General features: G+C 35.4%; 3 protein-coding genes across 5 annotated transcripts; 1 reads left to right on the top strand and 2 right to left on the bottom strand.

Moving 5' to 3' along the window:
- Positions 1-2,462: 2,462 nt before the first annotated feature.
- Positions 2,463-4,342, bottom strand: LOC113233371. The gene is made up of 3 exons (XM_026468496.1): positions 4,201-4,342; positions 3,033-3,129; positions 2,463-2,967 (listed from the first exon to the last, which is right to left on the bottom strand). The coding sequence occupies exons 1-3, from the start codon at positions 4,340-4,342 to the stop codon at positions 2,463-2,465; spliced, it is 744 nt and encodes a 247-aa protein (XP_026324281.1).
- Positions 4,343-5,397: 1,055 nt separating this feature from the next.
- LOC113232922 (uncharacterized protein DDB_G0287625-like) lies at positions 5,398-14,901 on the top strand. 2 transcript variants are annotated; one of them, XM_026467827.1, is made up of 4 exons: positions 5,449-5,491; positions 9,024-9,083; positions 9,129-9,413; positions 13,024-14,901. In XM_026467827.1, the coding sequence occupies exons 1-4, from the start codon at positions 5,464-5,466 to the stop codon at positions 13,782-13,784; spliced, it is 1,134 nt and encodes a 377-aa protein (XP_026323612.1). In that variant the 5' UTR covers positions 5,449-5,463; the 3' UTR covers positions 13,785-14,901. The 2 variants fall into 2 exon arrangements, with proteins under 2 accessions (XP_026323611.1, XP_026323612.1); XM_026467826.1 differs by having other exon boundaries at positions 5,398-5,491; positions 9,024-9,413.
- Positions 14,902-15,097: 196 nt separating this feature from the next.
- On the bottom strand, positions 15,098-18,377 carry LOC113232923 (protein cereblon-like). 2 transcript variants are annotated; one of them, XM_026467828.1, is made up of 5 exons: positions 18,118-18,377; positions 17,832-18,034; positions 16,890-17,061; positions 16,550-16,604; positions 15,098-15,526 (listed from the first exon to the last, which is right to left on the bottom strand). In XM_026467828.1, exons 1-5 carry the CDS (start codon positions 18,212-18,214, stop codon positions 15,466-15,468), a joined length of 588 nt encoding a protein of 195 aa, XP_026323613.1. In that variant the 5' UTR covers positions 18,215-18,377; the 3' UTR covers positions 15,098-15,465. The 2 variants fall into 2 exon arrangements, with proteins under 2 accessions (XP_026323613.1, XP_026323614.1); XM_026467829.1 differs by lacking the exon at positions 16,550-16,604.
- Positions 18,378-18,890: the final 513 nt, after the last annotated feature.

Genomic DNA, 18,890 nt, shown 5'->3' with positions numbered 1-18,890 from the left:
ACGTTGCCGGGAATTGAGCGGAGCTCGCCAAGACCTCCGTGCTCGTAATCCAGCCTGGTGCAAGCAATTGCGAACGGTCTGCGTGCTAACTTCAAGCCCAGAGGCGGCCCTGACTTCTGCTTTTATTTTAGTGGCGTTGATTGTTGGATCACGGGCTGCCAGCAATCTAATATAGCGCTTTTGGGCAGCTGTCAAAACAGTTGGGCGACCGCTGCGGGGTCGGTCAGCTAAATTCCCCATTCCGTGATACCTCTGCAACGTAGCCACGACACAGGATTGGGATATAGCAAGTCTGCGTGCTATTACTCTCGTGGTGTATCCTTCTTCCCTCAAAGTTACCATTCTAGCTCGTAAAACCTCTGACAATCCTCTTGGCATTTTTTCAATCACAACTTTCCGCGAAAAATATCTTGAATCGCTTATAATTGACTAAATCAGATTTCTGAATGAGCGTAAGCTAGGACTGAAAGCCTTTTTATATGAAAAAACAATTGAACGGGGTCATTGTTTTATGTTCTAATTTATTTTTAAATAAAGAATCTAAAAAGAAGAAAAAATCATAATATAATCTACAGTAACAAAAAAGGTTTCAATTTTTCGAAGTGATCGCAAACTTTTTTTGATGTGTGTACGTGACACGGAACATAGTAGGCGACACTAATCACATGAGATGACACAAGCACGTAATTACATTAATTTAAACACAAAACATGAACAGTCTGTTCCGTTAAGATACAATTGACGTAGTTACCATTTAATAAGTACTATGTCATACGCAACAGATTACAAGACAAATGAATGGAAATTAATATGATAAAATAGGAACTTATATACAGGGTGTCCCAAAACTCAACGTCAAACGGTCACTGGGCGAGAGGCCACGTTATATCAGTCCTGGTAAAAAAATAAATAAAAATCCATGTCACTTAGTTAAGTGATAATGGGCATTTTTTTGAAAATGTTGAATTCGATACCTTAGACCACATGTTTAGGTACTGTCGTCACAAATTTTCAAATTTTGGAGTGATTTTTTTTAACGTCATCATAAATAACCATGCTATTTATTGCAGTCACAAATCAAACAATAAACGTTATGAGTTTAGTAAAAAAAAATAAGTTTCATTGAGTCGTAGCTTAAATCATATTTAAAAAAAAATGTACTACCCTACCCTGGGCAAGTTGTTTTAAAAGATGGCCCATATAATCAAGATTTCAAAATGGTACAATACTTGCCACTCTTCATTCCATAAAAAATATTATAACTTATTTTTTGCAAAAGGAGCTCGTTTAAAAAAAAACTCATGCCATGATAAATAATACTTTTGTGTGCTCAAAGATTGGCTTTTAACATCGCGGAAGTGATTTTAAAGCGGATTTTAATTTAAAGCCTCAAATAGACCACAGACTACTTAAGTGATTTTTTTTCTTCTTTCCATAAAGGAAAAGGCAAAAGTTTTACACCATACAGCCAAGTCTTGGTACATTGTTCTTTTTTGGTACATGAAGTTGAATTATGTTTCTGTAAATATGGCCGCCACAAAGAGGATAGGCAATTTGAGGCGGCGTGGTTGGATTGACTCGGGATTCCTTAGAACGGGCCGATACGGGTATTTTAGTTCGAGATTCGTATAATTTCGCGTTTTAATCTTCGATTAAGGCACAATAGCACTATCCTATTCCACTTTAAACTAGATTTCACAAAATAATTGAAAGTCAAAATAAAAACGACACTTTTCCCTCCAAAAGGTCCAGAGCGAATCCCTCTACTTAAGGGCGGCCGCACACGCTCGGTTTCCTGATTAGGTTTCCGAATCATGAATTCAGATCCGGAATTCCGCGTGTCTAGCGCAAACCATCGTTTTTTCTGTATTAGCAATTTACACGGTCAGTTCGAATAGAGACGCTTCTGTGAAAGCACTATGGACGACAACGATCAATTGATTGCTATTGCACTTTTACTGGCGCTAGACAAGAAGAAGAGAAAACGTCGTTACTGGGTACATCCTTTGAACACTCAGAGATTAACGGAGAGTCAATACTATCTCAAAAGAGCAAAGTTACGAGCACACCCAGAAGAATTCTTCAAATATTACAGGATGTCAATAAAATCCTTTGATGAGCTTCATAACGGCATACGAGATAAAATAAAAAAGCAAAGTACTTGCATGAGATTGTGTTTGGATACAGAAGAAAAGTTGACAATAACATTAAGGTATGTATTTATTTTAACAAAATCAAAATATTGGTACAGACAATACACTTTTAATTTACTTCAGTTTTAAAAATTCATGAATTGAATCCTTCTGTGAATCTTCAGACTGTAGTACTAAGAACTGTGAAGCCTCACTATCTTCAGCACTAGTCTCTGGTATAGATAACTTAGGGTAATCGTGCCCGGGACTTTGTTGGGTAGTTGATTGGGGAGGTGTCATATTAGTAATTGAGTGGATAACAATAGATTTTCAAGGGGTATTCGTACGGAGGTCATTTTGCTGCTGGGAGAATGAGTGATAAGTTGGTGGTGATGGAGATGGACTTTGCAAATATATAGGTGAATTTTTCGGCCCTGAAGAATTGTCACGATAGTGGTAATAGTTCGTGTATCGAGACTGTGGTGGCGATGGATCATTTTCCATGGTGACTGTTTTGACCAAGTTAAGCATACCCACTTTAAAATCAATTTTTTGCCGAGCATTCATTGTTTTCATATAACTTCTGAAACTTAGTAGATATTTAGTGTCGTCATCTTCGTCAGTATTAGCAGGAGTTTGTTTCTGTTTTTGTTGTAACGTATTTAATATCTCACTGGGGACATCTTTCTTTCTTTTTTGTTTAACCACTGGTAAAGTTGGCTTCGGCGACTCCAAATGATTGATAGCTTCCGGTTCAATATTATGTTCTACATTTGGTGTTTGATTAGATTCTGAATCTTCTTCTTTTTCTTGTGGATAATTTCCTTCAGAAACTCTTTTAGCGAATATGGGTGTTAAAAAGTAAAGCAATTCACTATAAATATAATATATGTTTTGGACTTTTTGGCTGCACTGCCAGTAGGAACTTTTTTGGCGTTTTGTACTTCCTTCCGGTAATAGTCTCTAATGTTGGTCCACCTCTTCTTCAATTCAGCACCTGAAATGTGTTAAAAATAAAATTATTGGTTTTGTTTTTCAGATTCCTGGTAACTGGTAGCAATTTTGAAGAATTAAAAACCGATTTTCTAGTAGGAAGCCGTACTGTGTCTGCGCTCGTTAAAGAAACTTGTGAAGCTATTTGGGAAGTGTATCATCGCTTAGAAATGAAGCCACCATCATCAAAAGAACGTTGGACAGAAATTGCAGAAAATTTTCGTAAATATATCAACTTCCCCGACTGCGTAGGTGCAGTTGACGGGAAGCATATCCGGTCGATCTCCCCCTTGCACAGTGGGTCGGCTTTTTATAATTATAAACATTACCACTCTATTGTATTGATGGCAGTAGTAGATTCAGACTACCGCTTCATAGCTGTAGATGTAGGTGCCTATGGCAGAGACAGTGACAGCAATATTTTTGATAGTTGGGTTTTTTGGAAAAAATTAAAAGAAAATCGCCTTAATTTGCCAGAACCAAAACCTCTGCCAGGAAGTAATTGAACACCCCTACCGTATGTGTTTATAGGTGATGAGGCCTTTCCACTGAATAATAATTTTTTGAAACCTTATCCAAGATGTAACCTCAACAATCAACGCCGCAATTATCGACTGAGTCGATCTCGACGTATTGTAGAATGTGCTTTCGGTATTCTTTCAAACAAGTGGAGGATTTTTCATACTAACATGACAATTACATCAGATTATGCTGTACTTGTAACGAAGACGGCATGTGTATTGCATAATTTTGTACGCAAACGAGATGGTTATGATTTCAAAAATACGTTGACACATTACTTTGAGGATTTGCCATTCAATTCTCGACCACAATCCACAAACCGAGGCAGAACTATAAGAGATAACTTTGCTGAGTACTTCATGACACAGCCTGGAGAACTGTCATGTCAATACAGTGCAAGAATTATCAACCCACTGTGTTAATGTTATAATATAAATAATAATTACTAACAATATTATCCCACATTAAAATTCAACAATGAAATGATTATTACAATAGCTACTTTTGGCTTGTCTTGTTTTGCTTTAAAATAAATGAATATTAAAATACTTACATTTGTTTGATTTGTCGGCGCACGTTTCCCAATCATCATAAACTTCTTTACATATCTGCTCCCATGCGAGGTCCTTGATGTCTCTGTTACGGTAGTCTGCATGATTAATATCCCATATACAGGGATATTGTTCCACAGACATTATTAAATTTTGGGCCTCACACATTTTGTTCGCAAAATCGTAAGAACACGTCCATTCGACATAGTGCTAGCGCGGTTCTGAATAGAAATGTCCGTTCGTGTGCGGCGAACGATACAAAATGTATGTGAGCGCTGCGTTCGGGGCGACGCCATTAGGTTTTTTCCGTTCTGTCTGCCCGAACTCACGGGATGAATTCCGAAACGAAAGTCGGGTTTTTTCCGTTCGGAAATAGTAAGGACGTGTGCGCCGTGTTGAACATTTTGTATGTAAATGGAGCATTCAGGTTTCCGAATCTGAATTCCTGATTCGGAGACCTAATCAGGAAACCGAGCGTGTGTGGCCGCCCTAAGTGAATGCACATTGACAGATGTGACGTATCATAGACATAAAAATACTTTCCGTTTTACGGAAAATGTAAAAAAAATCAGAACTTTAGAAGCCATAAATGGCTTCGTATGCGATAAAGGGTTAATTTTCTAAAAAAAGAGTTTCTAAATGGAAATTTTTACTTGACCCAACACTATTATAAGCTTATCTAATCTTTATTTTGCGACTAAATTCCGGGTTTTTGAAAATACAAGTACAGTTTTTACAAAGATAATTTTAAGTATATTATGAAAAGAAAACGAAGAAATAGTGATGTGGAATCTTAGAACTAGTCTTTATTAACCAAACTACAAAAGATTTTATCCTGAAAAGTCCACTTATTACGAATTCAAAGTTTTTGTACATAGTGACAATAATGTGATATGTTGTGAAAGTGAAAACATAAATGTTGACACCCGCCGCTTAAAAGACTATTTAGAAAACCCAAAGAAGAGAACTAAGCTATTTTTGAGAAAGTGAAAACATAATGTATTAGAACTACAATAGATAATATTTATTGAGGATCCCGATAACTAAACGAAGACGTGACTCAAAGGACTTATATCCAAACCAAAAGTCATAAAAAAAAATTATTTGGCTATTTAAAAAAAAACTTAACTCTGTGGTGACAGGTTTGTGGTTAATGGTTGCCGTTTTTCTAACCTATACGGTTTGTGGTAATTTATTTTTAAATTGAAGAAGAAATTCGCATCCCTGTAACAGAACTCATTTAGAAATCGATATAAATCAGCACGATGAGTGATCCGGTGAATATGTCTCTTGGTAAGTAAAGTTAACGTTTTATCGATTGTGCAGCGACTGAAGCTTTCGCTCCATTCAGCTATTTTGGGATAAAGTTATCTGTTCTGGTTCAGAATATCGTCGTTTATTGGCTTGTAATAGGTTATTATAATATTACAAAATTAATATGTTAATGCGATTTAGTTATAAACATTTGTAACATATGTGAAGCTTCGAATTGCGTGGTACCTAATTTATGTGCGCATCATCAACGGAAATAGTACACAAACATATTTTATACAATTCTGTTTTAATTCCAAAACAATTCAGTTCTATTCTTTATTGAATTTACCATACTGTTACATACAATGGAAAATTGGCAAACTTATCCAAAGTATTATAAGCTTTCTGCAATTGGCGAGCATTATTGTTACTTTGCGCCACTGAGATACGAACCACTTTGGTACTTGGTAATATGAGTTGTTGAGAAGGAACATTTTCTGTCATGGAATTGTTCCTATCTACCTACTCGAGAAGTAGAGAGTTCCGGGGAGACTACGGGCACCTCGGTAAGACCAGACTACGGCGGGCGTCCGAGCCGAGCCCAGCCAGTGATATGCCTTCACAAGCTTCTCTGGCGGACCCGAACTTGTGTATGGACTCGACGGGTTTTGTGTTTAGCTGCATACAGATGAACACGTTCATCTGGCCGGTAGCATGTATCTGGGGCGTCCGCCCCGCTCGCATCTGGCGCGTCCGCCCCGCTCGCATCTGGCGCGTCTTAGTAGCCTGAGGCGAGTAGACGCGCGGGGCACTTGAGTTGCCCTTTAAGTCAGAAGCTATGTCTGGACATTGTCGCAGGACACTACTACCGAGATCTCCAGCTCTAGCCCGCAGTGCTAGTAGAGAATGAGCTAGACATCCTCCAGTTCCTTCAGCCGCGTAGGAATTTAGAAACTGGGGAGACGCAGTTTTTCGGCGTCGGGAAGCGAGCGTGCCTTACAGCTCCGTCACCAATGAGGAGATGATCACGGTTGACTCAACCGTGTAAAGGGCGAGAAAAATAGTTTCATTTCCTATGTGTAACAATCTCGAAAACCTAAGAACTCGATAGTTGACTTAGAGTCGATGGTTCAGTGGTGGCAGCCATTCGTTGAGCAGAGTGCAACAGGAAGTGCGCATACCTTCAGCTCCAGTACCTATCTGGAAAATAGGAAGGGAGCTTAACAAGCACCTGGGGCGGCTCACCTAAGGCACTACCCTTTTGAGAACTGGATGAAGCCCATACAAACAGGCTGATCTGGGGTTAGGACGTAACTTAGATGGTCCTTGTGGAGGGTCACTATAAACAAAACTTATGCAGAAAAAAATGGGGCTGTTATATTGAATGTGCTTAATTGTGAAGGCCAAAACTGCATACACAAACAACGACAAAAAATATTCTGAAATATTTTTATTATTATGGCTTGAATTTGCTTGTGTCTGTCACCAATGGGTTTTCTTTAGCTTTTATTTATTACTGTAGTACTAATTTATAACTGTCATAAAGTAACTAATTGTAACAAGTCCAACATAGATGTTAATTCTCAAATAGAGAGTTATAGTTCATCTGCTGACCCAAGTATGGATGCAACATATGATTTTGAGATCTTTTTCTGATGTGAAAAGTACCACACAATGCTTTGTTACAAAATCAAGTAGTTAAAAATACAAAATTTTTAAAAGTCATACCAGTTTTAAGAATTTCGTATATTTTTAACAACTTGATTTTGTAACATGTTTTCTATGTGGTAAATCTATTTTTATTATTATGTGGGTAGTAGTATTTAATAAGTTTATTAAATTTGAATGTGAAATATGTTTGTAACCATGTTTCATATATCGGGGATAGTGTCAGGGATAGTGCTATTACGTGTGTGTAACTAGCATTTGATTATGAGTCCATTTCGGTAATTTTGGTCGACAAATCAAATCCGCGTAAATGTCGTGGCAACCAAATTAGCGTTATTTTCGGGAATGTATTGTTATCAGACATTAGACAACATACATTGATGGTTACTGTGCAAAAATGAAAGTCTTAGCCAAATAACAAAGTAATAATGTTAAATCCCGCTCCTGTGAAATTTGGTTTGGTGCAGATACGCGTTTTTTCTAATACTACATATGCGGATTTGCACTATCCATGACAATATATAAATAGCATGCAAACGTCCTATGATAAAATGTTAATTGACTACTTACAGTAATAAATAAGTAAGGCAAAAGTTTAAATTTTACAAATTAAATAAGAATTGTAAAAAGTATAGTATGGATAATCTTTTATAATAATGCAAACTTATTGTTCCAAATATTCATTTAAACTGTAATACTTTTTATAATTAGTCAATTCATTGTAGAATTCAGTGGTCATTTTCATTTTACTATATTTCACTTGGTAGTTTATCATAAATTGTGATGCCTGCATAGTAGGAACTTTTTAAATACAATGTATTTTTATGGACATGCTTTAGAACATGTGTATTTGGGTTTCATTTCACACGTTTGTTTATTTCTATCATGTTTGAATAGATGTAGTTGTTGCTTGACATACTTACTGACAATACAATACATAATAAGTGGCATTTTATTTGTTTTTTGTTTTTATTTCTTTAATTAAACAAAAGCGGGCTTTACACAGACACTATCGTGCGTGATACAGCAATCGTGCGCGATTGAGCGCGCGGGTTAAGACTTTGGAAGGAATAGGGAATATCCGCACGATTGCGCTCATTAGTCGCGCATGCAAACGCGTAGTCTAACACGCGCCAGTTTCACGCGGTCTAACCTGCGCTATTAGCCTTTACACGGACGTTCTTTCCGTTGTTATAACAAAAATGAAAACAAGCAATAAAACAAGAAAGAGCTTAAAACATTTCAAACAGGTAATCGCGCACGATTGCGCGTGCAGATTTTCCCGTGCGCAATCTTGTACAACGCTCCTGATTACGCGCGCTAGAGTGATTGGGTTAGGGGCTAAATTTTTTTTTAATTGGTTGACTTTATAAATTGTACAATAAATAAAAAATAATAATGATGAAATTATTTTTATTACATATTTGTTATTTGATTTTTCTTTTTGTTTTATGTTTGTGTTTGGGTTTGGGTTGATTGGGTGGCAAGAACCTCTATTAAAATTTTACGAGCAAAAATGCTGCTGTGCAGTATGAAATGATGAACATTTATTATTTAACACAGCGTGTGTGGTCCGAGATAACATTTTATGCACTTGTATACATATCGACATAGTTTTCGCTACAATGATATTTATTCAATAATTCTGTTTATATAAATTTACTGACACAGATTTTGTGGTTATAAATGTTTCACATAAATTCCATTATTACTTGAATTACTGCTCGTATTTCTTACAAGCTAAAGTGATTGATTACCACGGATATTTGATTTGATAATTGATTTTGGTATGAGATTTCTTAACAGCAAAACTCCATATCTGAGATTATTGTTACTGTAACATTCATTTACTATATGGTATTGACTCTAATTACTTAGTCAACATTCAACACTTGGATTACAGATGAGATAATAGAGCAAAGCAAACAACAAAATCGAGCGAGTAGAACTCGAGGAAGAGGTGGCGGCGGAATTCGCGGCCGTGGCGGCCGAGGGCGGGGACGCGGCCGCGGCACTGGCGGTGGAGGCGGTCGCGGTGGTAGTCGCGGACGTAGCCAATCCCGCTCTGGCACGCCCAGCCCTGGTGCACAAGGACGGTCTCGTTCCCGCTCACGAGCGCGCTCTCAATCTCGTGCTCGCTCTCGCTCTCGTCAGGGATTCCGTTCAGCCTCCAGAGGTCGCTCGACCTCCAGATCCAGGTCCAGACTGCGTGGTTTGACGCCCAGAGGTAGAGCTGGGCTTGAGGAACAAATGGAAATGCCCCCTCTAATCAGAAATAATAGATTTAACAGAGGTAATTTACTGAATTTATTACTCTATTTTATTTTATTGAGGGACAAACAGTTATATGTATATGCAAAAAAATATGTTTAAAATTAACTTATAACTAAACCTACAGTCTCCTTAATATACTTAAAAAAAAATTACCGGCAAACTGCTACACTCGTATAACCGCAGACATATATCTAAATAGACACCTCAAGCACCGCGATCTGTATGAAAAGCAAGCGTGCCAAATTTTTTGTACCTCTGATGACTTGTGACAAGCGCTATTAGTTATGGGAAAACTCCTTCGGCACTAAAGCGATTGATTAAATCGAAGACGCAGACGCAACACGTGTTTAGAATAATGATTTTTCAAATATTTGATTATTAGAAGCCGTGAAATATCAATATAGTAAAATAATACCAGAATAAGATAATTAAGTCCTTTAATAATACGTGTTTCAACAAAACAAATTGCTCCGGACAACTAAAAAAATAACAAACTTTATACAATATTTTTATATCATCATTCGTGTTGAGAATTGTTATGCCTTTGTTACCTAAATCGATCAAAATCGAGAACTGTGTTGCATCAAATGAATATTACTAATCATATTTGACCAAAAACATGACGAAGCGGTCGTACTACGAAAATGAATGCACACAAAAGTATCGCTCGTTCGATATTAATGGCCTACTAAAGAAGGACCACAAGTGTACCGCACCAAGTAAAAGCCGCAACGTATTATGAACACGCGGCTTAAACTCGTTTGCTTATTTGTTTTCTCGAAATTAATTTAAAATGAAAAAAAAAAGCATTTTAATAGTACATTGTGTATTAAGGGCGGTAAATAAGGAATTAAGAAACGAGACTATTATAGTCCATTTGTTTAGGTACTTAACTAAATGTAAACAATCTTGACATGTCGATTTAATGAAATATACATTTAGAAAATGATTTTTACTTACCTTCACATACAAAACACAAATACTTAGCTTCATGTGAAATTGCATGCCTATTTTTATACGTATTGATTTGTTTTTTTAAGTATATGTTTCAATGAAAAGAAGTATTAAGATTGTTTACATTTAGGTAAGTACCTAAACAAATGGACTATAGAAGTCTGAAGTCGAAGACTGAGTCGAGATTCGTAATTCCCGTACCGCCCGTGTTACTTTATTACCTCGCAAATGTGATAAAAATATATGTAATAATATATATATGGTTTTCCATCACATTTGCGAGGTAATAAATACAAAGATATAATATAAGATATAAACATAACATTTATTTTTATTACGGATTTTGCAAATGGCGGGATTTTGTTTTTTTTTATTCTAAACAGATGACCTGTTAAAATAAAAATTCTTCCGCGAACTAAAGGGTGAATTTCACTTTCCCAATTTCAATGGCACTTTTTGAGTGATTTTTGTAAAACCCTTGGTGTTAAGGTCTTAAACGTACAAATAAGTTCAAGCAATGTCAATCATTATAAAATCACAGAAATATTTAAGTTACAACAAAAAACGATATTTTAGGTCACACGAATGAAATTGCAGTAAGACGAATGTTTTTCTCATAAACATAAATGCGAAAGACGGCACAGTAATGAGAAATTATTATTACAACACACATTTTATCGTTCACAAAAGAACATTTAACATGTAACTAATATTTTATAAGTTCTTGTATCAAAATCCTTCTCATCCGTGTAAGACCATCTATCTATCTATATGTAATTAATAAATAAATCTAAATAAGTATTTTGTAAAAGTCATAATATAAACTTTGTTGTACACACGCCAGCACATCAAGCTACACATTGACGTATCTTGTTCCGTTGCTATCGAGGCGATTTTCGTACAAAAATGTGTAGTCTGATGTGCCGTTCACTGTACATCAATATATCATCATGATCACCATCAACATTATCATCATGATCACCATTATCATCAGCACATTACCATTCACATCATCATCACAAGCATCGTCATCATCACTTCAATCATCATCGTCATCATCACCACCACCATCATCGTCATCATCACCACCACCATCATCGTCATCAACATCATCACCACCACTATCACCTTCTAATTGTTATATTTCAAGTAAATGTTTGGCTTAAAGTAACTATTTGACTTAAAAGTAGACAAGAATGAGAGCGACAATAATGATATTTGGATACATTTTTAATTGTCAAGTGTTTAAAATATGCTGGACCGTTATAAAAGTGCATGGATTTTAAAGTTCCCTTTGTCTAATTGATGTACAATAAAGTTTATAAAACTATTACTTAATACTTATTTAGAAATGTTTTGTTTTACATGAATGAGAACGATTTAGTCACTAGCGCTGAAATTGGTATGTAAGTCGATTTTTTTGCTAAAACGAAGATGCACAGGTTACTTCACTGTATACACTCCAATCCTATAGGAGCCCCCTCTCACGTGTGCGAAAGGTGAAGGTGATGCGGTATGAACTTTTGTTATTAGGAGGCTTTTAGTTGAATTGACACTAATGATAAGCAAAATTGAAACACACTTTGTATCCCCAAGAAAACGTGTTTGTGTATAATAAATTGGAAAGTTACGGTATGTATTCGACGTGTAAGTTATTAGAGTTTATCCTCGATGGGAAATATTGCGATTTCCACGAGTGCTTAATTTTTTTTCCGTTTCTTAAAATTAGGGCGACGTGGAACCGGCTCCCATGAATGAGAAATTGCCCACTTTATTAAGTTTTATTTATTACTGTGACGTAGTAAAGTAGTCATTTTATGTGTAACACAGACTAAGCAAACAAGCAATCATATTAAATAAATAATGCTTAGAATTCATGTAATAACATAAAAGTTATTGAAAGGGACACATTTTTGGAGGTTATCTGAAAACGATCTTAAAATGTTGTAAAAGGCAAAAACGCATACAGTCATGATGGTAACAATATAAAACAAATAATTTCAATATACTAAGAATGATGCAGAATTTGAAATAATGAAATTAATTTAACCATGTTTATTTTTTTATACTTCAAGCTTATGCGGAATACATTCAGATTACTACTTAGATTTATTTGAAAAACTTTTCTTTTTGCTTAATTTTGACTATGAGAAGTGCAGTGCAATTAAATTTAAAAAATACACCGTTACTACCACAAGGCGGTAATGTAATGAAAAAGCCCGTGCGCGTAATTTAGGACATTACAGTCGACTTTGCCTGCATGTTATGACGCTGTTTATGAGCAAGTGTGTTGAAATATAAATTATGGATACTCTGATTACAAAATTACATAACTGTGGAAAGAAATGTCTCTATTTATTTATCTTCTCACAGCTATGGTGTTTTTACAGTTTCTAATGGCACAATTTCCATTTTTCGCATTTTTGGATGTTTCACTACGATAACGGCCGGGCGCGTTCTGAAGTGTAGCAGCGGCAACTAAGCGTTTATAGCTTACATCGCGCACGTGAAGTAGGTACACTTGCGGCATCTATCTAGTCATAATGTCTGTGGGTACAACATATGTAGCACTACCCGTATCCTAAACAATGCACACGGGCAACTTGCTGCGTTACACGGCCAATGAAATTATTATAAAATTATTTTGGATTACATTTAAAATATTTTTTTCCCAGGTGGCCTATATAATGTACTTCGTCGTTCGAACTCGAATCCGAATCTACAAGGAAATGTGCACAGCCGACTCGGTGTAACTACTCGTAGAGGAGCAGCAAATATCCGCCGACCGCTAGCTATAGCAAAAAGAGGAATCTCAAAGCGGGGTCGAGGCTTTGCAACTGCTTATAGGTACAGCACAGTAGGACTGAGATCTGATCAAATTCTACAAGAGCAAAGACAGAACATGCGCATGCAAAACAATATGATCAAATCTCAAACTTTCAGACGCTCCAGGAACAACTCTTTCAGCTCAGCATCTCAGCTGACTGTAAGTGTAGCTAATGACTTCATCAGAAAACGTCGCAACAGCGTTGGTGGCACTGGGTATTTAAACCAACACAGTTTAGCGCAGTTCAATAACCAATACGGAGGTTACAATTTGCGCAGAGGACCTGGTAGCGTAAAATCAATGGGCTCCAATAGGTCTAACAGATCTAATCGTTCTAACAGGTCTAATAGATCTAACCGTTCAAATCGATCCAATTACAGTAATCGATCCAATAGGTCACGAGGGCGTGGAGGCAATAAAGGTATTGGTAGGAAGTTTGTCAACAAACAAATTTTGAACCCAAAACTGCAGAAAGAGATTGCCGCAATTCAGGGAAAGGCATATGGCGGCGGTGATACAGCAGCTACAGATACTCCCTCTGGAGTGAACTGCATACCAACTCCCAACGCTACCACGCTCACTTTGCATCAAAGATTTGCTAGTACATAGGTGGAATAATATAATCAATTGTGATTTTTGTTTGATTATTTAGACATTATAAAAACATTTTCATGTGAATTAATAGTGAACTTCGTTAAGAATTTCCTCGTTTGTTAAGTAAGATACAGAAGTAAATATTAAGTTAGTATTAATTTACGATTTGTTTTAGTTATAAGATTATTTCGCAAGGTACTTGTAAAGGTACAAATTTTGTAACACAAATATGCATGGAATAAGCATTGCATTTGTACTAGGGATGCAGCGATACGCATATCAGTCCGATACGATAATATTTTGAGTGAGTTGGTTACAACTCACAATGAGTTCAGAAACCAGGATATAGTAAAATAAAATAAAAAAGTGTCTTATTTTATCAATCAACTACAAATAATGTACTAAGTATACAGTTGTCAGGTAAAAATATTTAGAGCTTGAGAAAAAAAGACCTAGTGAAGATAAATGGAGTGACTAGCCATTATACTAAAATGTTGTCCCTATCAATAGTCAGCAGATTCACATTGTATGATGACAAATAGCCCTAGAAAAAAAAATTGCCAATCAGATATGGATTTTATGGAACAGTATAATTATAAATTGTAGTGGAAACAATTTTATTTAGCATGTTATGATTTGTGATCTCTGAAACCACTTCATTTAATTTTTCTAGAAACATTTTTTCGAGATCTTTACAACTTCCCTTCGCTTTTTTATATATTTTTGACTATTGCTACTGTGATTGTATCTCGTCAAGTACTTCAAGGAATCCACGTATGACGTAATAACAGCTTTGTCTTTTCCTTTTGAGGTAGGGTAACACAAAACTATCAGACGCGCTCGCACGCCTATTTCTTAACTTAGTATTATTATTAATAAAGACATATCGTACACGGAATGCCGATATCGGTTGCACCCCGAATTTGTACATTGCATTATGATGACTGTAACAAAATATGTCTCGGCGCTACATAGTAGTGACTTCACATTTATCTATGACCAGTTTTGACATCTTGATATTTTTACTTGTTTAGCTTTTGCAGTTACATGGTCAAGAGCACAAGAAGCTTGACAGACAATAAGAATAGCCTAAAGTGTCAAGCTAGATGGGCTCTTGGCTGTAATAAGTTCACTCTCTGAAGTGATGATAACTGTTATAACAAACATAGTTATTTGAGCCATTATTCATAAGCAATAAGTACTATTTTTGTTAAAAGTTCTCCAAATAAAATGTCTTCATTATAATCAGTTTATTTTAAATCTTTATACTCTTACAAATATAACTGAATATCTCTAACAATCTGTGCGCATTTCTTCGTCTTAACATAACAATATTGTTTCCGGTGATCATAAAACAAATTTAATTTTCTTTGGCAACAAGCGTAAAATTCATAAATACCTACTTTGATTGGTTTTTCTTGTGAACGTTTTAATTACTTTTTAGATAAGGCACTTTATTTTTGACATAATTTTCACAATCTTTGATTTACAAATATTTTCAAGGGCAATGATTGCAAAATAACAGTTATTTCATAATAAAACATACCTTGATTACTAACAATAATTATTGCAGTGCATTATTTTTATTTGACCACCACACTAAGCGACATACCCAAGGAAATTGTTGTTGTTTTTGGATGATTGCTTCTAATTAAATTCAAACTTGAACTATTTCATTCATTACAATTAATATCCTTTAAACCATATTCATCTTCACATTTGGTAAGTCATCGGCATCATTATCAGGGAGTCCGTGACTGAAAATAAAAAGAAATTATTGCCAAGTTAAGTGAGAATATGATATCAACAAACATGTTGAGATCAAAAACTTGTGTTAGTAAGACGATAATGTATAAAGAAATAAAGCAGTAAAATCTGATAGAGGGTGTTTAAGATGAAAGAATCAAATGACAGCATCAAAAATAGCTGAACGCCTAGAGATTTTCATCTTTACTAAAAAATGGTATCCACTAATTATTATAAATGCAAATAATTATGAAGTAAACCTACTTAAATTCATATATTATTACATAATGACAAATAAATAAATAAATAACGCACACACTCAACATAGCCCTGCACTAGGAAAACCCTATGTCGCCGGTGCCATGGACACACACATAGACAACCACAAATTACACCAAAACTCACAAGAGAAATAATTGTAGGCCATACAACTATTTCTCCCGCCCCGGGAATCGAACCTGGGACATCTGCATGGCAGTCTGGCATGGTAACCGTTCGGTCACGGAGGCAGTTAGTACAAATGAACTAGTATCAAAAAAAAAATTATGATCAAGGACTTTGACTGTGTTGTATAAGTACTATACAGTACAACACTGAAACAGTAAAATAATTTAGTATATCAACTGACAAAAGAAATGTGATCAACCAATGTCCTGCCCTCTAAATTATTATGTATTTATAGTAAGGTGCATTTACATCGTGTAAAATTCAGAACACAATTGCACCGACTGTGATTTATTAATATATGGTGCAAATTTGTTTTATAAGCAATATGCATGCGTTAGCGCCTTTCTAACGCCTATCAGTCAAAAGCGTTGGTGATTTGTTATGAAAAGGACAAAACCAATAAAACTGAAGTCTGAGTTTCTTAAAAACTATGGTATGAGAACTATTCACAATGGTTGTTTTAGGCCCTTAATAGATTCTTAGATTTTGCAAGATCAAGAAAGTAAACAACCCCTAAACACTTCTACACAGAATGCATGTATGAACTAAAGAAGAAATAAGACACTCTCATTTCTAGGGATTCTCACCGATCCCCATCTTTCACATCTTTTGCTTTTGCTTTTTTAAGTCGAGTCTCAGGAGCTGAAAGCAAAGGTGTCCCAATTCATACAAAAAAGATAAGAGAGATTTCAAGGCTTAAATACTTTACTTTTATATACCACTTGAGTTTAGTGATGGAATAACTGCACAAATATTGTGTCTTCTTATATATTTTTAAGGTTGTCAACATAATAAAGTTCACGTAATACTTAGTCACCTTAAAACTTTTCATGTAAAAATAGAAATTTATTATTGCACCAGTTACTTTAAAAAAAAATTGGTTTCTATTAAAAATTTGTGACAAAGGTAGTCTAAAACCTAACTTACAATTTTCTCCAAGCACATTGCCTAGAATTATACCATGAAAGGATTTGGGTTGGTCGTTATTGGCTCCTTTGTCAGGGACACTTTCAAATGTCCATCCAAGATGGTGTCCGCAATGTGGACATGAGCATATTCGCCATGTATATTCAGGGAACCAGGAATCCGCTCTTTGTGGCTGAGAAAAATATGATAGGTTTCACTTAGCAATTTTGTGTTTGTAGTACAGTCACATATGGCTTTTGATAATAATTAAATAATGAATGACTTGATTGAATAAAAGATGACTGTTATAATTTATAGCATAAGTTATTTTCAACTACAAATTGGTGTTATGGTTAAATTTGATTCTAAAAATTTAGTAGATATTTAAAAAGTTTATTTATTACACTCTTATAAATTAAAAATTATTTTAATCACCACTAACACGATATCTTGAGTGATTTCATAACGAACATTTGGGAGGGTGGCCTTCCTTAGGTAGGTATACATTTTTCATGGTTTTTTTTCTACATGTGAAATGAAACCTACCTATGAAAATAACTGAATATCCAATATCTTCTAAACAAAGGAGTGACTAATTCTAAAATTTCGCGACTAGAACTGACTAATTCACGACTTTTTCTGGGTGCAATCAGATAAGCTAGGAGCTGTGGTTCTCGAGATCCAAAAATGGTGCCGCCGGAAGAAGCTTATTCCAGCGTGAACAGTAAAACACCTTAATAAGTGCAAAACGGCTTAACGACTAAATCTAGTTTTTTGCGACTAGAACTGGCTAAATAGCGACCATTTATCTGGCTAGCCAAATTTCAAAAACTCGACTATGGTCACGCTGGAATAAGTAGCGCAACACTTTTTTATTGGTCACTACAAAAAATTACATATTATTTTGTCATTTTAAATAGCGAAATTAAGTCATTACTAAACTAAAAAATAAACAAAACTCACAGGTCCTACGTTTTCGCATCTTGCCTTTTCAGCTGTAACAATGTCAAAGGTGATACCAAAAGGATTAATTAATGTCTGCACAGTGATATTCTTTCTACCAAACAGATGCTGCTTCTCTACTTTCTCTGCTCCAGGACTCGATACACTAAATAGGTAAGACGAGTCGGCCACGTCGGCGCCGCATTTGCGGCATAATAATAATTCTACAAATAAATAAACACCACTGTAAACATTATAAGAACACTTGATGTTTACAAGTTAAAAAGTAATTTTATTGAACACTCACCTTGCCCATTGGAATCCGTTTTATCTATAGCATCAGCTGACGTGTATAAGTTCTGCAAGGAACACAAGATCAATAAAATAAATAAAGAATAAATCATGCCTTGTTGATAAACAATTTCTTTAGGTTACAAGTTTAATTTTTCAGGGGGAATTAGTGTTTTTTTTACGGATTCAAATTTATTAAAATAACTAGTTCTTGACAAAAATATTTTAAATAAGTGCGGGTCGAAACGGGCCAGCAAAAATGCAATGTTATGATTCAATATCCGTCGCCTAAGATTTGCATAATACTGCAAATATTTTTTTTAATGGTTTTGCACGGCTCTGGGTACTTTGTCCTTTGAGCCAATCGTCAAATGCAAACTTTTGTTGTCAACAGTGTTGCCAACAACCCTGGGTCTTAATCGCTATTTTTCACAATCTTAGTAACTTAATGTAGCCGAATTTTAGCTGTGGTAGACGAAAGTAATCTAAACACCAAATTAAAAACAGCAATAAATAAAATAAAATTGTAGTTTAAAGTAAGTCAATGGTTTAAATCAATCATTTATTCAAATGAAATCTAAGTAGTATCACATAAAAGTAAATAAATTGGCATAATGGGGTAAATAACTTTGCTCCCTGCGGATGTCAACACTGTAGAGCGTTCGGTTTTGACAGCTATTGTCAGCGTTTTATAAACAAACCAAGTCTAGGGTCGTATACTAGAACTCTACTCAATGCTCAAGTCAGGACTTGAGTATGATTTCAAGCACTGGAAATCATACTCAAGTC

This window comes from Hyposmocoma kahamanoa, unplaced genomic scaffold, assembly GCF_003589595.1.
Source record: "Hyposmocoma kahamanoa isolate Upper Pololo Valley unplaced genomic scaffold, ASM358959v1 78, whole genome shotgun sequence".
Lineage (NCBI taxonomy): Eukaryota > Metazoa > Arthropoda > Insecta > Lepidoptera > Cosmopterigidae > Hyposmocoma > Hyposmocoma kahamanoa.
The sequence above is the reverse complement of the archived record's forward strand: the minus strand, read 5'-3'. Positions and strand labels throughout refer to the sequence as shown.